The sequence below is a fragment of the Nymphaea colorata genome, chromosome 2, assembly GCF_008831285.2.
Source record: "Nymphaea colorata isolate Beijing-Zhang1983 chromosome 2, ASM883128v2, whole genome shotgun sequence".
NCBI lineage: Eukaryota > Viridiplantae > Streptophyta > Magnoliopsida > Nymphaeales > Nymphaeaceae > Nymphaea > Nymphaea colorata.
Window position 1 is genome coordinate 12,046,849 of NC_045139.1, and position 19,821 is coordinate 12,066,669.

At 36.9% G+C, this 19,821-nt stretch overlaps 2 protein-coding genes across 2 annotated transcripts in view; one reads left to right on the top strand and one right to left on the bottom strand.

Moving 5' to 3' along the window:
- LOC116247710 (65-kDa microtubule-associated protein 8) lies at positions 1 to 6,386 on the top strand. Its single transcript, XM_031619972.2, has 11 exons — positions 1 to 168; positions 668 to 871; positions 2,741 to 2,992; positions 3,233 to 3,448; positions 3,800 to 3,964; positions 4,072 to 4,231; positions 4,977 to 5,128; positions 5,202 to 5,289; positions 5,398 to 5,471; positions 5,622 to 5,696; positions 5,836 to 6,386. Exons 1-11 carry the CDS (start codon positions 112 to 114, stop codon positions 6,133 to 6,135), a joined length of 1,743 nt encoding a protein of 580 aa, XP_031475832.1. The 5' UTR covers positions 1 to 111; the 3' UTR covers positions 6,136 to 6,386.
- LOC116247709 (uncharacterized) overlaps positions 6,262 to 19,821 on the bottom strand; it is a 24,951-nt gene continuing 11,391 nt past the window's right edge. The window contains exons 10-22 of the mRNA XM_031619970.2: positions 19,238 to 19,312; positions 18,922 to 18,993; positions 18,627 to 18,692; positions 18,393 to 18,510; positions 16,305 to 16,401; positions 15,566 to 15,725; positions 15,446 to 15,494; positions 15,261 to 15,343; positions 11,330 to 11,550; positions 8,084 to 8,170; positions 7,922 to 7,997; positions 7,779 to 7,835; positions 6,262 to 6,529 (exon numbers count right to left, since the gene is read on the bottom strand). Of these exons, the coding sequence (XP_031475830.1) occupies positions 6,443 to 6,529; positions 7,779 to 7,835; positions 7,922 to 7,997; positions 8,084 to 8,170; positions 11,330 to 11,550; positions 15,261 to 15,343; positions 15,446 to 15,494; positions 15,566 to 15,725; positions 16,305 to 16,401; positions 18,393 to 18,510; positions 18,627 to 18,692; positions 18,922 to 18,993; positions 19,238 to 19,312 (1,248 nt within the window). The 3' untranslated portion in view covers positions 6,262 to 6,442. The remainder of the gene's footprint in view (positions 6,530 to 7,778; positions 7,836 to 7,921; positions 7,998 to 8,083; positions 8,171 to 11,329; positions 11,551 to 15,260; positions 15,344 to 15,445; positions 15,495 to 15,565; positions 15,726 to 16,304; positions 16,402 to 18,392; positions 18,511 to 18,626; positions 18,693 to 18,921; positions 18,994 to 19,237; positions 19,313 to 19,821) is intronic.

A 19,821-nucleotide genomic window follows, 5' to 3' on the forward strand; every position in this document is an offset into this window, starting at 1 on the left:
AATTCATGGACTGGTCGCTTAGTTTCTTAATGTTTCTCTGAAACTGAAACTCAAAGTACCACCGCGTTCTATTCCCGGTGACAGTTGACGGTCTTGATTCCCATTGGAGAAATGAGGAACTCAATGTTGATTGAGTCCTCATGTAGGTATCTGCTTCAAGAGCTGAAGGTTGGTATAGTTTTCATCCTGACAACAGTAAGATTTATTTCTGTAATTTACGCTCTTGGTTGTTTGATCAGTTATTGTCATTATGGCTGCATAATTTTAATCGTCATGAGGTTTGTATCGGCTGCAACAGTTTAATGTTGCTGTTGTTTTTGTTGTTTTTAAATCAAATTATTGCATTAGATATGCTCTTGATTGCCTCATCATACAAGCCATGATGGTTAAATGATTAAATCCTCATCTGGGTGACTGCTAAAACAATTGATCAGGACTTGCTATTTCTTAATAACAAAACGATTTTTATCACTCGTTATTCCGTGCGACTGGAAGGCTGATAATGAAATGATTTAGATTATCCCGTTGAATTCATTACAGAGATCAAGATCGGATCTCTTCATTAAAAGAATAGGACAAATGACTTCCTGTACTCTTTATAGGTGCCGATTTTGTACCAATTTTGTTTCATTGACTTACTTATTTGTTGTGGTTCGAAATTGAGTAGCTGATATGGGATGAAGTTGGAGAAGACCAGATAGAGAGAGAGAAGGCTCTGCTTGAATTAGAGGAAGAGTGTCGAGAAGTTTGCAGAAGGAAAGTTGACAGAGCGAACACTTTGAGAGCTCGTTTGCACCAGCTGTTGGTAGACTCTCAAGCAGAATACACCAACCTTCTTGTGTCCTTAGGAGAAGGGTTCCTCGCTCCTCGAGTGAGTGTTATTTCTCTCAGATCTTTCTTTTTGGTTTTTTGGTATATATATATATATATATATATATATATATATATATATATATATAACAAGCAGCTGTATATATGAGATTTGATGCCAACGGCTGCTGCCGAGCAAGGAATGAGCGAAAATTTAACAAGAAAACTTCTTGTTTCTTTTTCTCTTTTTCTTGTATTGAGATTTTCAAGGTTTTCTTATTTTGCTGCTGGGGTTTTATCAACAAAAGTTTCTCAAGAAAAACAATGTTGGAATTGGTCGTAACAAAAATTCTTTAATTTCTGAGTACCACGTTCCTTTCCATGACAAAAGACCTTATCATAAGAGGTATATATATACATATATATCGAGAGAGATAGAGAGAGAGAGTACCAAACTCATAGGTGTTAAGACCTCGTAGGAACCACCATTCTTGACTGTTAACGTTTCCTAATTGAAAGAAAATCAAAGAGAACAAGTTGTTATGGTGAATGACTAAAATACCTATCTCTTTTTCTCCTTGGTTTTTTCTCGGTCATTCAACTTATAAATACCAACTGTTAATATTATCCTTTAGGGTCTCCACTTAAGGTCTACTGGCTACCAATTTCAGTATATACAGATATATAAAAAGTCAATGCTACCATATGTCATTAGTTACATGATGGTTAAAATTTAAAAAATCATTTACTAAAAACAATCACTAAATTGATATTAGCCATGGTTTATGATGCGGTGTAGGTGTATGGTGGCATTACCGACAATTTATTGAGTCCTTGGTTTTCTTCTTTACGTGTTCAAGTGGGTACAATTTAGCTTTTGTTGTTGCTTCTTAGATTGCATTAACAATCAAATCATATTAGCCATCCAATTAATTGATTTGATGGTTGTGGCCGGGTAAGAAATCTTAGGCCACATAAAACTTGGAGAAGACCGTTCAATCTAGTGGGGGGAAATATCAGATAATGCCACTTACCCAATACTTCATGCAGTAAAAGGAAAAATAACTACATAAAAAATGCAAAATATTGAAAAAATGTAAGAGGAGAATAACTGTGAAAATCTATGTCTGCACCAAATTTTATAGGCCAAAAGAGTGTGGCCGTTAATCATCAACGAGATATACAATCAATTCCTCAAGTTTCCAGTGCACATTGTGCGTCTTAGCTAAAAAGCAACAATTTCATTTGAGTTAATGAGATAAAGGTTCGATATAACTTTCTTGTACAAAACATGTTTTAGATCATGCTCTTAAGAAATAGTTATAACCATCAACAATTGATGCATTTTAAGCGATTGATTTTTTTGTTCTTGATTTTCCTTTCTACAATTTCCGCTAACATGCTCCAAAGGTTCTTATTTTTCAAATAAATTATGTAAATCACTTTTAACAAAATGATTTTGGTTATTCAGTACTTGATCGCTAAAGCAGGAAACACAAGAGCACAAAAAACATGGGGACATCCAGTCATTATATATGTGCAAAATATTGCGTTTGTGGGTGTGTGTCTATGGTTTATCTTTCAGAAAGTCACCGTCTCATAAATAAAAATATATTAAAGATAATAATACAAGTTAGTGAATACTTCTTGGGCCCTTAAAGCTGGTTATGTATGTCATACTGGTGGTGTATGAATTTTTGTTCTCAGTATGGTTAATAACAAAAATACTCTCATTTAATAAAAAAAAGAAAACTTTTTGAAGATAAAAAAAATCAAAAAAAAAGTGAAAAGATTAAAAATGTCATTTTTTTTGTATAATTACCAAAATGTCCCCCTTTCCTTTTGGCGTATGTGGGTTGCATGCACCTCACTCTACTGGGCCCTGCTTGGGAGATCCCATCGTTTATTCCTGGATTTTGTATTTGCGTAGCCAGAGAAGTTAGCTGGAACGCTGAAGCAGCAGCTCGACTCCATCACGCCAGCACTTAGTGAAATGAAGAAGAGGAAGGATGACAGAGTCAAGCAATTTCAGGACGTTCGAACCCAAATTCAGAGGATTTCATCAGAAATATCTGGAAATGAAGAACCAGAAACTCTTGAATGGGATGTCAACCAAGGCGATCTCTCTCTAAAGAGGCTTGAAGATTACAAAATAGTACTACAAAAACTATACAAGGAGAAGGTGGCACAACCCATATTTGATTCCTTTGGGCATGTTTGATAACAAGATGTTACTGTTCCATTTATCTGCCCCCAAAATTAGGTGGGTTCATGGAACAATTCAAAAAGTGTACCATGAATCTGCCTCAATTTTTGGAACAGATACATAAAACAATAACAACAATTACTGTTGCCAAACAACCCCTTTTAGTAAACATCATTTCCTGTTCTGACTTGGAACTGTATTTCCGTTTCATGGTAGAATGACAGACTTAAGAAAGTTGATGAATATCTAAGGTCTATAAACAGCCTCTGTGCTGTTTTAGGGATGGATTCTTCTCAGATCTTGGGAGACATCCATACAAGCATGAATACTTCATTTGGGCTGCAATTGAAGAACATAAACAGTGATACTTTGGCCAAATTGAATGATACACTTGCGTGGCTGAAGGATGAGAAGAAAAAAAGGCTTGACAAGGTAATTTTCACATCCAGAAAAGCTCTGTAGTCCACTCACGAATTTTGGAGTGTGAAAATTATTTTCATCTGAAAACATGATAAATTTTTCCAACGATGCATCTGATTGATATACAGATAAACTTACCCAACTACACTGTCTAATATAAGATGTCATTTGAATATCTAAAGGACATTTGATAAAACGAACATTTTTTTCTTGGAACACATGTTAAAAACATATATTCTAAGAACACCATTTTCTCTGAGAGGGAGAAGATGTGGAGATTGAACCAATGCTCTCTCTCTCTCTCTCTCTGTGAACAAAATCGAATTCTTCGTTGTTACTTTTTCTTTTTGTGGTTTGCAACAGCTTAAAATGCTAGCGAAGACACTGAAAAGTCTGTGGAGTCTGATGGACACTCCAGTTGAAGAACAGCGTGCATTTGCTCATGTAACAGCAACCTTACTGGCATCATCACCATCATCATCTGATATATCAAGTTCAGTAATCCTCACCCTGGAGGTGATTCATAAGGTGAAAATATTATCCAGATTTGCAGTTTCAACAGAACTCTCTTTAACAATGCTCTCCTGTGGTCAGTATCTTCTGAAAGTGTATTTGATACTTCTGGTTCTACTCAGGCCGAGGTCGAGGTTGAGAGGCTAGATCAATTAAAAGCCACCAAAATGAAAGTTCTCTTCTATAGGAAACGAATGGAGCTCGAGGAAATATGCAAGAGAAGTCACCTGGACTTTGCCCCACTAACCGAGATGGACAGCTTGGTCGATTTGATAAATTCTGGTATGATATAATCTATTCCTAAGTAATGGACTTTATGCATGTTGAGAACTTCAAATCTTCAAGCTCATCACATAAGAAAGACTAGAGTGGTCCACGAACTTAAATCGCAGCATAAGCAAAGACAGAAGATCTAATAAGGTCATGTACAAGTAACATTGGAATTTCATTTCCATGGCTTTTAGGAGAAGGCCCGGAAAAAAAGGTTACAACAAAAAAACAAGGAACTTTTCAAACGTGTTTCTTCGTACAGATATATGCTTTTATAGGTCACAAATTCTTTGAAATTTTCATATTTAACACAAGATCTTTGGGTGAGTAGAAGCCACTCGAAGATGGGGCAAAATTGTCCCGCATTTCTTTTGCTTTCAAGGTTCAAAGCTGCTTCAAGGCCTGAGTGGACCAATGATACACTCATCAACTAGAGCGTGCGTCACTGTCCTTATTTACAGTTTAAAGAAAAAACATCCATAAGAATCAAACAGATGAAGCCCACAAGCCCAACCAACTGAGCTATACCCCTATGGACTAGCAATAAGTTCTTACATCAATATCAAGCAAGGCAACCACTTCACGATTTTGCTTCTTAACGAAACATGATCCTCAACAAGTTAGATGTGTACACAGGACACAGTAGTATAAAATTTTGGAACCGACTGGCTTTTTTCAATCATTACATGAAGCACGGCCAATGAACTAGTGCAGAACGAATTTAAAAAGTATGCTGACTTCATAGTCCTTAATGAAGGGGAAATAGACACGGCTGACCTTCTTGCAAGCATGGACGAGCATATCGCTAGAGCAAAGGAGGAGGCTTCCAGCAGAAAGGACATAATGGAGAAGGTTGACAAATGGACAGCCGCCTGTGAAGAAGAAAGATGGTTGGAAGAATATAACAAGGTGCCGTAATGATCTTCCCGAGATACTATATTCTGATGGAAAACAATCTAATGCGTGTCAGCATATTTTGCAGGATGAAAGCAGGTATGCAATGAGTAGGGGTGCACATAAAAATCTGAAACGAGCTGAGCGTGCTAGGATTATGGTTACCAAAATTCCTGGTAATTAACCCTAGAACTTGAGAAATTTTTGGTAATTGAATCTCAAGAAGGTATTCTGAGTGCAAATTAAGAACAGGAGTAATCATGGTTTTTACATTTCTCCTGCAGCACTTGTGGAACTGTTGATTGTCAAGACCAGAACATGGGAAGCAGAAAGAAAAAAAGTTTTATTGTATGAAGATGTAAGCTGCGTCTGCAACTGCATTTACACCAATAGCTTTAGAAGCAAATAGAGCAACCCCATGTCGTCTCTGCGCATGTGTGTGTGAGAGAGGTACAGTGCGAGAGGCGTCACTTCGACTATTATGAATCCTCTCGAACTGTTTCTGCAGGTACCATTGTTAGATCTGCTGGACGAGTACACCTTGCTAAGGCAGGAAAAAGAGAACGAGAAACAAAGGCAAAGGGCAAGTAAATTAATTTCCATCAAAATCGTGCCAATTCAATTGTGAAAAAAAGCTCGTAGACTCTGGCTCACAGAAATGGGGCTCCAGACAAGCTTCACCTTATTGAAAACCATGAACTGATACTGTTCCATTTTTACAGGAAAAGAAAAAAGTTCAGAGCAAAGTCAATGGCCGCCAGGAGATTCTCTTTTCACCACGTCCAGGATCTAGCAGCAGTCGATTTTCAACAAGATATTTGAACACAAGCTTTAGTAGCACGGTACCTGTGCAGAGAAGACCTTCCACAGGAATGAATTCCACAATCCAAGGTACATCCCTCATCAAAGAAAATAGCCAGTCACGAAGGCCAAGGATGCCAATGCATCTGAGTTATTCTTATCACAGAGACGACTCCACATCCGAAGTTTCTGCAACATTTTCAGGCCCACAGTCTCCTTGAGTACTATAAATGCCACTCAACTGCCTGCAAAATTTCTGAATTGCACCACTTGGAAAAGCAAGCATATACAACACGAAGAATTGGAAAGAAAAAAAAAAAATAGTTATCATGGCTGAGACGCCCCACTTTGGTGCTAATCTGTAACAATCGTTTATTGTTAAATATTTTCCTGCTTCACAAAGAGATCTTTCTCAAGTTCTGCACGTGATGTAATCATGATAATAAATATGAAGTTTCAAGTTCTCCGTTTTTGACCTTCCCGTGCTGAACTAATGCATTTACAATAACAGTTTCCTCTGCAAAATAGCTAAGAAAAATCTACATCCTTGTCAAAGAATGGGTGTGTCAATCGCCAACTGCCTCTGACATTGCTCTGCTTATTCTGGTATAAAACCTGTCAAAACAATTTAAAGACAGTAAGAAACGTGCAAGAAAAGCTTAAGTATAAACTGGCTGTCTCATACACCCAGTCATGGTCATGTAACAAGCGAATTTAAAACTAAAGGTTTCTCCAAGAGTGCTAGATGAACTTTTATAGGGGATTGAAGGGAGGCAAGTGCTATGACATGGATGTATCAGGGCACCTAGCAAAAAGCAAGCACAACAAAGTACAGGAGAAACAGAAAGCTACAAAGTTAAAAATAAGATGTCAAACATCATTAGTTAATGAGAAAATGCAAAAAAAAAAATCAATGTGAGACACACTTTGCTGAACAAAGACACCATGGTTTGTTTCTATATACAACATGAGGACTGTATCCTGCTGAATTATCATTTAAGGCATATATTTTGTCCATTTACTAAAATGTGCTACTTCTTTGAGAAGAATGTCTTAAACTTTGTGAAGGAATCATTTGGCAAACATTGTTGAGATACCTACCATTATGAAACAAAGCACCACTTTCTGCAACCAACATTGAATGCTAAAAATCATAATACATGTGGTGAGACCAATTCGGGCCAAGTTTTAAACAGAAATTTAGTGCCTGCCCCTCAGTTTTAACCATGGTTTGAGATATTGGTTATCAAATGTGACCTATGCACCAAACTAAGGCAACTTAAAAAAAAACTTGGAATTTTTCCATGGACAAGCACAAAAGAAGCATGGACAATGAAAAGATTTCACAATAACAAAATCCAGCATAAATATCATCAAAACTTTCTCGGGAGATCAAAAACTAATTTTCAAGATAATGCTGGGATCACAAAGTTCATGATAGTTGATGAAGTGTCTTTTCATATCTTATGCAAAAGCATGGAAGAAACTCAGAAAATGAACCTCCTTCTCTAGGTAGCTTCACATCTCAGCAGCCAAAAAGAATAATGCTAAACCTGGGTCAGGTTGGAGAGATGGATACTTGCAACGAATAACCATGCTGAGGCCTTCTACAGCAGGTCCAACAACAGTACAAATTCAACAGATAATGAATCAATTTGGTGCTTGCGTGAGGCAGGAGTTGAGGGGGCACTTGGGAGAACGCCTGGTCACCCTCAGCATTTAGCGTTTGAGGTAGAGCAAGGACAAGGGTTCATCTTAGTGGTTAATGAATTCAAGAGGAAGAGAAAGTTATCATATTAGCTCACCTAACATTCAATAAATAAAACTCATGCATGATATAAACCAGAAAGAATATGCAACTTACGACTTTTTGATCATCTCCTCCTGTACACAGATATGCATCATTTGGAGCTACAGCAACCTGAGATCCGGTTTTCTCTTGATGAAAAAGCATAATAATGCAAACAATTAAAAATGTATTAAAAAAAACAAAAGAATTTAACTCACAGTGTTAGCACACCGAGTATGGGTGGTCATGTATCTTATGCATGGTTGTCCAAGAGAGACATCCCACATGGCAACACTGAAATGAGCAAACTATGTCAGTATTTCTGCAGTTTAAAGTTGAACAGAGCAGTATTCAGAAGATTGAAGATAAGCCATTATTACCTCCCATTCCCACTTGCTGTTACCAAAATAGATTCTGTGTTTAGCCAACGAGCATCATTTACACCTTGGTCCCCCACATCAACAAATCTGTTCAATTGTGCACCAGTGGAAGGTCAAATTTTAACGTCTGACTGAACTAACAAGTATAGACTATGCACACAGTAACATAATTTCCAAACATGAGCAAAATAAGACAATGACAAATAATGTATGACCACAGTTTTTTTTTTTTTTATGAGCAAGGTCTGCTAACACTCATTTCTATGTCAATACTTTGCCGCTGAGCAACAAAATGTACATTTCAGAAAGGAAAAAATACAAAAAATCTGCCTGCCCTTACTTTTTATTATCATGTTTTTGTTAGCTGTGAGCAGTGACAAACATGTAAATGGGGCAACAAGTGTTAAAAAAAAATCACAAAAGGGTAATCTAAATCATGCTCAGTTATTAGGTGAAAGTTTGCTCAACACCTTCAAGAGATGTATTTGTAATTATCCTAAAGCCTAGGATTCTTTCCTAACTTCCTTAGATGATGTCAAGCATTTTGCTAAGAACGAATCTCAGAAGAACCACCAAGCAGATTACCTTACTTCACCTTTGCTGCATCTTTCTATGACTTTTTTCTCATTCACATGTATTCTCCACATTAAACTTGCAGGCCTTAGGTTTATCTCTTAACTCTCCCATTTTAAGCATTTTTACCATGATCTGACAAACAGATTACATAAATTCAACTTTGTGATGTTTTCGAATGATTTCTTATCTATGTTGCATGGACATGGATATGGGCGTCAATGTCGGACATGGGTACGAGTGACGAACACGGTGATATATATATATATATATATAATTTTACAGAGAAAAAAAATAATAAATTCTGCAAGCAAAAATGAATCGTGCTAATTTGAAACATACAAAGTTCATATATAATTCTTCATGACTTACAAAACTACACAAAAAATTCATGAAGGTGTATCTTTCATTCTTTTGTCTAAACAAGAAGCAAGCGAGCAACAAACCATATTTTTTGTCTCCAAAAACTATGGAAGCTAAAGGCCCAAAGGTGAATGTGCTGCTGGAAATCGGCTAGTGGCTGATGCTGGAGGCCTGGAGCCCATCGAAGGAGTGTCGCAGGCCAGACATTGAATGAAATGTAAAAAAAAGTCCCAACATTTTTTAGGGTTTTACAAAAAAATGTTGAGTGTTGGGCACGTGTCGGCCTTCGAGAAGTGTCAGGCACATCTAAGACAACAAGTGTCCAGTTTTAGAAACGTGTCTAAAGGATACGCACGTCCAATTTTTGGACACTTTGTATTTTGAAAATGGTGTGTCCATGACGTGTCAACGAGTGCCCGCAACACTTCATTTTTTTGAAGTGTACATGCAATGTAGCTTCTTATTCCTATCACAGTCGCAATTATTGGTGATATTTATTGTCACATTCTTATCACCAAAAAATTATGAAAAAAAACTTCTCAGTAAATAATGTATAATGTTTTCAAGATATCACCAACAAAAAAGATCATGACATTTCTTCTTCTAAAAATATCCTTGTTATATGTGATCTAGTTCTATATCTCCCACTTGCTTTCTTTTGAAATTTGAAAGCTATTTGTAATGTTTATCAATATTTGTAAGAAAATAGTGGAAACTTCATAGTTCATTACCATTAGGAGAATACTTCCAAGCAAAATCTAGAAAAATTCCCCAGAAAGACATTTGCAACTAGGATGCATAATATGGTACTGGATTATCCTTGCAGACACTGGACTCGTAATTTTCACCTCAAAAGGTAGAAGAACTAAAGTAGATAAGGCAAGATAATAGGATTTCAACCTGCACAGGATATGTTATTAATCAAATAGACCAATTTGACATATACTACTGACTCAAGAAACTTCAGGCAATTGTTTAATGTGAATTTACAACAGGTTTTCTGCATCTCCTACTGCTTTACAGCAGGCATGCACTAGAAGCTTTAAAATGTTACTGGAGCAAAAGATGAAAGCAAAACTACATAGTTCAAGCTTTCAAGGTGTAATTGCTATTGAATTGACATGTGATCCAACTTGATGTCAAAGGGTCAAATGTAGGGTGGTTCTTGTCAACAAGGAGAAACCTAGACACCACCAACACAAACATCATAAGTCAATGATAGAATAACACTCCAAAGATAACATCCTCAGCTCGAAGGTCTACAAGATGTCAGGTTGTGCAAGAGGATGACGTTCACAGGAGCCATGCTAACCTCCTTTTGACCTGCCTCGATGGGGTTTGACATAGTTGGACTGGATTGCTACCATAACACAAGCATGCATGGCTTGACTCCTACAAGCACCATTCTCCTGAACAAGCTGAAGCTAGCATACACTGTGGAAGCAAAAGTCCTGACCTTAGGCATTTTACCATGTGGGTCAACCTGCAATTTAAGTACTACAGGCTCCATAATTCTATTCAGCCAAAAGAAAGAGAAAGTAAAAAACCTCGGCCACCAGAAAGGCAGGTAACAGTCTGTGTTGGACAGGCAAGATGAAGGAGTCAAAAGTCAATTACTGTATAAACTTATGCTTGGTTAGTTACAGCATGCGCACATATGAGAATTCATCCACATACACATTACCAAGGTCATAGGAAAGTTAATTTCAAAGTCTAAATGTATTTAAATGTTCATTGGAATGCAGTAGTACTTCTAATGGATGCACCCATTATGTCATTAAGCTGTAGCAAAACAAGCAGTGCATGTCTTCACTTATAATAATTGCTTTGGACATCTGTATTTCTTGAGAGCAATTCACTTAGCATTCAGCCACCATGTATGATGAGGCTGTTTTGATTTTACCTGTCCCCAAGTCCTTAAAAATGTTTGCTCTTGTTTAGTGCATTTTATGACCACAATGTGTTTCTTTCTGTGCAGGTTGACAAGAAAATCACAGAACTGAATCACAAGGATATAGAACCACAGTCAAGGAATCAATAGCAAACTACAAACTTAAAAAATTGACTTTGTGCATAACAATTTAAGCAAGCAATGCATGTTATTTCATGGCCTACTCAAGGACCTCCATGGTTTCTAAGCCTGCACCTCCACAAAAGCATAAAAAAAGTAACATAAATACTTCAATCAATTAAGACATGCAGGTGCTGAGAAATGAGATGAGAAGCTCAAAGCATGTAGAAAGTCCGGGGAAGCTTCAGTTTTATGGTCTTTATCATAAAACTAAATAATAAAGGACAAAAGAAAATTACCCTGGATGTTGACCTGCATGTTCAACAGTAGGCATTGGCTTTCCATGGCTCAGGCAATGCAAGGGCCTCATAGAAGACAACCCGTTCACAGGAAGAGGTCTTTCAGAAGGCATTGGTCCATGGTTCATTGGTATAAGTCTGGTATCCCATACTAAAGTGTTATTGGCTGTACTTGAAGCATGGAAATATGTACCACAACTGCTAAATGAGACAGATGTCACCTGCAATATACAATAAAAATGGTAAACATATATAAGACATACAAAAAATGTAATAAAAAGGGAGAGGGCAAGAAGATAATATGTTTTCTGAATGATGAAACCAAACAATTTGTTCAAGCTAAAAGCATTCACATAAGCAAATGACTAATTAGTGATGGTAAGCCTCGAAGACCTCAGGAATAAAATAACACATATGTCTAGGTTACACAGGCACTTCTATAAGCATATGCAATATGTCCATGTGAGATATTAGCATTAAAGCTCCTCCAAAACTTCTTAATAGATTTGCCCCTTTCTTTTCCTTATCTGACAAAAAAAGGCTATACCTTTTCTATTCAATTAGGAAAAACAAAAGAGAGCAGGGGCTTAGGTGCTACCCTTCATTTGCTCTTTTATGGTTGGACAACAAATTGAAGAGGGCAGAGTAGACACACTATTCCCTTGTAATGTCCTGCCTCACATTAAAATACATGTACATTTATCTATTTATTTTTAATGGTTTTAAGAACGCATAACTAACCTATTTATATAATTGTACATGTAGGGATGCTAGATCCTGACTTCTAACAAACTTAACAACCCCAACAACTCAAATTTTCTCTCTCAAATTTATTGGATGTTCAATGGTAAACATTCAATGAAGAGAGAGAGAGAGAGAGAGTTGATACAAATGCTCATGCCAGTACCCATGCAAAGCTTTGAGGATAAATTCAGTATATGCATATGCATGCATGTTTCAATTATCAAGTGCTTCTGAGTTTCGATAAACACAACATTTATTATATGAAGTATCAATAAAAAGAGTCCTATGTTGTCAAAAGTATCCTAGGCAGTGAATTGAGCCTAAAATCTAAACAGAATTAGGTAATAAGTGGTCCAACAGAACCAATAAAATGCATATTAATTGTTAAAATTAACAAGAAAAATAAAGTATTCTCAATGAAAACCTACACAATTCGTAACCACTAATGACTAAGCAACTAAAATGCATGAAATACTAACACATTAAACATTTCATAGCATGATAATGGACATAAGTACAAGATTGAAAAATCAAACTTAAGCAAGTTGAACAATTAAAGTTTAAATATTATATAATATAAAAAGATAAATTTACAATTTACATCAATTCTTTCAGCGTTGCAAAAATCTTTTAATTTTTTAAATGAACTGCTAAATCTCTAGTTACAATTTCTAAAAAATAAAAGCCTAATTAAAACCTAAAAATACTGATACAATTTTTCTAAAAAAGGGAATATACATCATCAACATAATCAGCTTTCATGTAAGTGCTGATAGTTGTAAAACCATCTTCAATCATTATTCAAATAAACTAAAAAAAACATAATACGAAGATCAAAACAAATATAAGCAACAAAATTAAGAACCTAAAAGAACATATAATGAATCAAAGTTTTAGTAATATATGAATTGTAACTATAACTATTGTGTGCATGCACACATATATAAAAGAATGAAAAAGAAAAAAGAAAATTTGCATAAAACAAGAGAAGAAAAGAAAAAATAATTACTCTAGATGACAACAGACAAACTTAAAAAAAAATGCCTCATATGGCACAACAAAAGAGAGAACAGAAAGGAAAAAGAGAGGAAATATAGGCTGTTCAGGAAAAAAAATCCAGTCTCTTGGGTGCCTCGGTGATGCGAGCCTGATCTAGGACTGCTTCCAGGACCCCAGGGTGACGCTCGGCTAGAAGCGGCAGGACTGCCCTGCAGCCAGAGTTGTTCGTAGCCACACCCATGAGAACGGCTACTTTGCTCGGCCATGCTTTTGGCTGCGAGAAGATCCTTTAATTTTACGAGTTCACGGCCCAAGTTTCAGCATGATCCGAGCATGGGAGAGATAGATATGGCACTCGGAAGCCGGCGGACTGAGTGTCGAATGGATGGCTTGCGCAGGAGCAGATTCTGTCTGATGCACAGTCAACCGGATAAAAAGGACGGTAGATCCCTCCTCCAATCTCTAATAAAGATGTGTAATAGCTCATCGGAAAGATAATCACAAGAGTTTTCCAACGAGTATAGGCATGCAAAGAACTGACATTGTTAGCATAGGAGAGTGATGCCTGAATCTGGTTGTCGACCGAACCTCACTTCAGGAAAATAGTTGCGGGATGAATCAACAATAGCTCTCTTGTCCAGGCCCTGATTGAGGCATGTAATATCTCGTTCGAAAGCTAACTTCAAGAGCTTTCCAATGAATATAAGCTTGTGAAGATTGGAAGTCGTTTGATTAGGACAATCTGTTGAAAATTCGACGCTGATCTGCAGGTCTTCCGATTGGCTTGATCTTTCATTGACAGAGTCGATCGGAAGACCTGCAGATCTTGTTCTACAAACAGACAGACCTAGGCATCGATTTTCCAACAGATCGACCTAACCAAAAGACGTCCGATCTTCATGAGCCTAGATCCGCTAGAAAGCTCTTGAAGTTAGCTTTCCAATGAGATATTACACGCCTCAATCGGGGCCCGGACGAGAGAGCTATTGTTGATTCATCCGGCAACTATTTTCCCAATGTGAGGTTCAGCTGACAACCAAATTCAGGCGTCACTTTCTCGCAGATTGTCCTATGCCAACGACGTTGGATCCTTGCATGCCTCTACTCATTGGAAAGCTCTTGCAATTATCTTTCCAACGAGCTATTGCACACCTTGATTGGAGTTCGGATGAGGGAGCTACCGTCCTTTTTATCCAGCTGACTGTGCATCAGACAGAATCTGCTCCTGCACATGCCATCTGTTCAACACATTCAACCCATCAGCTTCCAAGTGCCATTCTCCCTCTCCCGTGCTAGGATCATGCTGAAACTTGGGCTGTGAACTTGTAATTAAAGGATCCTCCCATACCCAAAAGTATGGCCGAGCAAAGTAGCCGTTCTCACGGGCATGGCAACAACCAACCCTGGCTGCAGGGCAGTCCTGCTGCTTCTAGCTGAGCATTACCTTGGGGTCCTGGATGCAGGCCTAGATCAGGCTTGCATCACTAGGCAAGCCTATGCACCTTGCAGGATTATGGCCTGGATGTTTTCAAGTGGCAGACTTCCTAGGAACAGCGAACCTAAGCGAGCAACCAAGCCTAAGTGCCAACCTAGGCATGCCTTTGACAATGCAGAAACTAGAAAGAACGATAGCATTACAACGATATCCTGTTAGAAATAAAAAGGAATAAAATCAGAACGTATATCAGAATATATATCACAAACTAGTGATGCATTGGAGTTTCCTTCAATGACAACGCTATCAACCTTGATATTGAAGTTCTCATCTAGATGAAAAGACATTGTTTTTATTTCATCTACAATGAGATAGTGGTGCAGGACACATAAACTAACAAGAAATGAAGCACAAGCTGTGGAACCTTTATCTCCTCTAGAAGGAGGCAGTGGCAGGAAGTATAAGATCAGAATTTTAAAGAAGAGAATAACTGTAATATCAAGGGCATTAGAACACAGTGGAAATTCTTCATGTTCTTGCAATGCATAAAGTAGGATGAATGAAAAAGCACTTGGGCGAAAACACAAGTAACAGGACAAGTTGGCACTTATGAGCAGCGTATCAAGAGCCAGAAGACGATACTGTTTTTTTGGCAATCAGTAGATGTACAGGAATAAGACCATCAGAGTAAAATATGTGCAGGGTTCATTAACTAAAATTATTAGCAGTGATTTCATCATTATAGTATCCAACCTCACAATTAGATCCCACAGAAAGACGGGCTATTCCCCCACATGTCCTTATGTCAAATAGCCCAAGTGTTCCATCTCCAGCACCTTTTACATAATGAAGATTTCAATAAACTATCAGAAAACGATGGAATGACCAATCTTTTGTGGCAATTAAAAATAAGAAATAACAACAAAAAGGATAGATACCTGTGATTATAGTGCTGCTTCTCGGGTCCGTCCTCAATGAAGTGATATACTAACAAAGCCAAAATCCAACTGTCACCATGAGGATCTAAGCAAGGAAAATGACAAAATATCAATACTCACAGAGTTGCTTGCTGGAAAAGAAACACAACTTTGAGGAGTTTCAATGTCCCATAACTGAACATGAGCAGGCCCACCATAAGCAGAATCACTACCACAAACAAGAAGATTCTGGTTGCAGAACTCCATTGCATCAATTGATGGCAACGTCTGATCACTTGCTCTATATATGAAAAGAAAGCAACCAAATCAAGCATATATGCAACCTTACTTCAATAATTAAAACTAGAATGGAAGATTGAAACACGTATGAGCAACACTATGAATTGTTGATCTGTGTTATTTAATAAAATATACTCAAGCACCTAGCGCGAAGATAAAAACAAGCAAATGATGAAAAAATCAAGACGATAACACTAGATGAAGTAGAAAACTTTATAACGTGAAACAGTAGGGATGTACAAAAAATTAAAAGCATTAGAAACTAAAGAAACAAGATGGAGGTGTGAAAAAGCATAAGCAGGGAAAGAGAAGCATAAACCCATCACTTCCCCCATCAAGAAAGACATAAAGGGGAGTCAGGTCCAGTGCTCTTCCTGCACACCAGATTTCTTTTACTATTTTATTCCTAGGAAAAGCTTCCTAGCACTACTGTTGTTTTTTTCTCCGAATTAATATCAAAATATGGCAAGGCAAAAAACAGGTACACACAAAAAGGGGGCAAAGGAAAAAGAGGGCCTACAGATCATGATGTATACAAAAGGTCAAGCAAGGTCATAGATAGAGAAAGCAAGTCATTTACCTTTTACCAACATTTAGGTCTGATGCAAGTTCCCCTGTCAGAGCATTCCATAATAGAAGTTTTCCATCACCTTCACTACCACTTGTGACCACAAGGCCTGAATTATGAGGAAAAGGTTAAAGAAAAAAATATCAGATCAGTAGTTCAACACAGACATCCTCAATGAAAGTGAAAAACAACACTAGATGCAGAAGCAGTATTCATATTTATGACTGCAACGTCTATCTGCAACAAAATGCTTCATATCCCTGGCTAACCCAGGCTCCAAGGTGTTGTTAAAGATAAGGCAAGATGATCATTGAAGAAAAATATGCAAATACATACATATATGCCTCTTTTATGCACACACACACACATATATATGATACAGGTCAACGCACAATCAGGTATATACACATGTATAGTGTGTGTGTAGGTTTCATTTATGTAATATTTCTACTGCTTTCTGTTTTAATTCTCTCTTGTCCTTTTTCGTGATAAAATCGTGAGCAAAAGTTATTTTCAAAAAAGATATGCAAAAATAAATAAAATAAAAAACTAAGCCACATATAAAATATTTTTTTTTAAATTGACCTGTGACACTCTTGAATCAGGCCATATAATCAGATCAAAAATATTTTTAAAATATTTTTACTTGGATAATAAGTTCTAGAGTGTTAGGGGCATTGTTGTAAACCAACTTAAATTCTCTTCTTTTCTTTCCTTTATGTAGTCTAAACAAACATAGTTTTAAGAAGTTTTTTCCTTTTTATTCAAACAAGTTTTTATAATCATCCATTTCCTTTTGTTTCCTTTCATCTCATTTCCCTCCCCATTCCCTTTCTTTTCCTTTTCTTTTCATCCATTCTTTTCCCTCCCTTTCCATCCATCCACCCTATATACACATGAGTTGAGATCCAAAGAAAGGAATTGATGGAAAGGAAAGGAAAGGGAATGGAGAAAGAAAGGAGAGGAAAGGAAAGGGATTACTGTAAAAACTTGTTCGGTTAGAAACGAAAGGAAACAAAATGAATTATTAAAGAATTATTTCATATGTAGCTTAATTTTTATTTTATTTATTTTTGTACATTTTTTATTTTTTAAATGACTTTTAAATATTTTATCACCGTAACTTTCTAGACTATCCCATATAAATAATAAAATATGATCACTATATAAAATATTTTACCATATAAATATTTATTTTTAAATACTTAATTGTGAGAGTTCCAGAGGAACATCCGAGTGTTAGTTCAATGTTGAAATGATTTGTATGAATGTGCATTAAAAAAAAAGGTAAAATATATCGGACTGAGACTCAAGGTGTAAGAAAAGTGAAAAGAGAAAAAAAGTTGGATCAGTGTGTGTGTGTGCGTGTCTATATATATATATATATATATATATATATATATATATATATATATATATATATATATATATATATAGAGAGAGAGAGAGAGAGAGAGAGAGAAAGAATAACGCACATTGATAAGGAGTCTTAACTTTCCCTCCCAATCTCTCTATTTCTGGAGGGATTGGAAACACATTAGTTTCTCATTTCCTTTCCCTTCCTCCCCTTTCCTTTCCTCTACATCCAAACATTTTGCTTTCTCCTTTCCTTTCCCTCCTTATTAACTAGCCATCCAAACACTCTATCCTTTCCATTCCTTTTTCTCCCTTTCCTTCCATCCAAACAGGGTGTTAGTGCACAAGTGTATTCATGCGAGTGCATTTTGTGCTCATTGTGAGCTATTTGTGTTAACTTTCTTGTTTGATTCAAATTTTTATGACTTGAGCAAGTGATTTGGAGGCCATCTTCACAGACTACGTACGTTATCACTTATCACACTTCAAAATATTCCAGACATCAGCAATTGACTCATGTCAACAACTCATTAAGTACATAGTAAGCATCAATATATCCTAAAAGGAACGAGGATGTTCTGCTAGTATATCCTGTATCCAGTCAACAATGTTTTAGTACTACATTTCACAGCAACTAGAATGTCAAAAGGATATGAGTGCATCCAACATTTAGACAAATTGATGCAGATAAAAATGAAACACTATCTACCAATTAAGAGATCAGCATGACAACATGACACATACAGCTTTGCCAATGGTTTACAGCCATAGCATTTATCTTCTTGATGTGTCCAATAGCATCACGATCATTACCAGAAGGCCGTAGAGTGAAAATGCATGCACCTGTTGTGGAGTCCCAGACCTGTTTCGAACTTCATAAGAATGAGAATCTGGCAATGTATTACGTACCAAAATATGAACAAGGAATCCTTGCTGATTTAATTTAACTCTTCCAATTAAAAAAAAATAGATAGATACCTTCAATAAGTTAGCACCACAAGAAACAACACTAGCACCTTCTACTGCATATTCAACTGCTTGAATCTGCTCCATTATTGAATACACTATACGTCAGAAAACCATACATTATTGGTTTCATATAGTGGAACAAGTTTGTAGAGCACACAAATATCAACCGATACGGGTAACCAACAATGACATTAACTCATAATTTTGCAGCTTCTCGTTCACCAATCACGCACAGGAAAAACTGTGACACGAACACAAGCTAAAATGCTAAATTATGCAGCAGCATGAGAAAATACATGAATACCTGACAGTTGTGACCAGACAATTCAGTTGCTTTGCCAGCAAGGAGATCATACAGCAATAATTCATTGGGTGCCTGCAAAAGATCTACTGGATGGAGATCACTAAAGTTTGGCAAAGTCAATGAGATAAATAACATCGCAGGATACAACACAGTCTCCAATGCAAAAGTAAGCTTGTCAACAAGAGTTTCCAACATCGACAGATCTAAGAATATAAATATTCCAGTTTCCAGTCTGAAATTCTTTTTCCAATCGGGCAAATATTCCAGTTTGCTGCCATCAACGAAAAACGACTTTCAAGCAAGAGGCAGTTCTTACCTCGTTAGAGCTACATACAATCTGAGGATGTCCACCAGGATGAAATCTTACATCTAGAACCTTCTGAACACCTTGCTGAGAGACATCGAGATGCAAGAAGATGTTAACCCATAAAGAAAACCAAGGATATCTCTATGAAAGACAGTCGTTACGGAAAGCCATTATCATTATTAATACATAACATAATCACTCACATTTTTCCCTTGAAGACTACAATGCAAGCATGAACAACAATCCCATTCTTCACTCACCCATTAAGAAGCCCAAGAAACAGGCTTTATTTGGATGGGAAAACCAAATTCAGATTAAGCATAGGATCACTAAGAGCTAAGTTAGTTCTTTCATCTATGACGAAGAAAGATATTAAAATTTGTAGTGCCAGCAAATAACATCTGTTTCCAAACAGTTGCTTCAGATACAATGTCCCAGATACTGGGAGTGTCCCAACAGTCAGCTAAGCTTCAGATCAGGTGCATAGTCAGTCCAGCTCAGACAACCAGAACCAGACTTCATAAGATAATATATGTGTGTGTAAAGAGAGAGAGAGAGAGAGAGAGAGACGGAGGTACTTGTATGGGTACGCA

Excerpts from the sequence above, each read along its gene's own strand:
- LOC116247710 (XM_031619972.2), top strand. The coding sequence starts at position 112 with ATGAGGAACTCAATGTTGATTGAGTCCTCATGTAGGTATCTGCTTCAA. Across the intron at positions 3,449-3,799 it reads AGAAAAAAAGGCTTGACAAG|CTTAAAATGCTAGCGAAGAC; the intron begins GTAATTTTCACA and ends GGTTTGCAACAG. Across the intron at positions 5,697-5,835 it reads ACGAGAAACAAAGGCAAAGG|GAAAAGAAAAAAGTTCAGAG; the intron begins GCAAGTAAATTA and ends CCATTTTTACAG.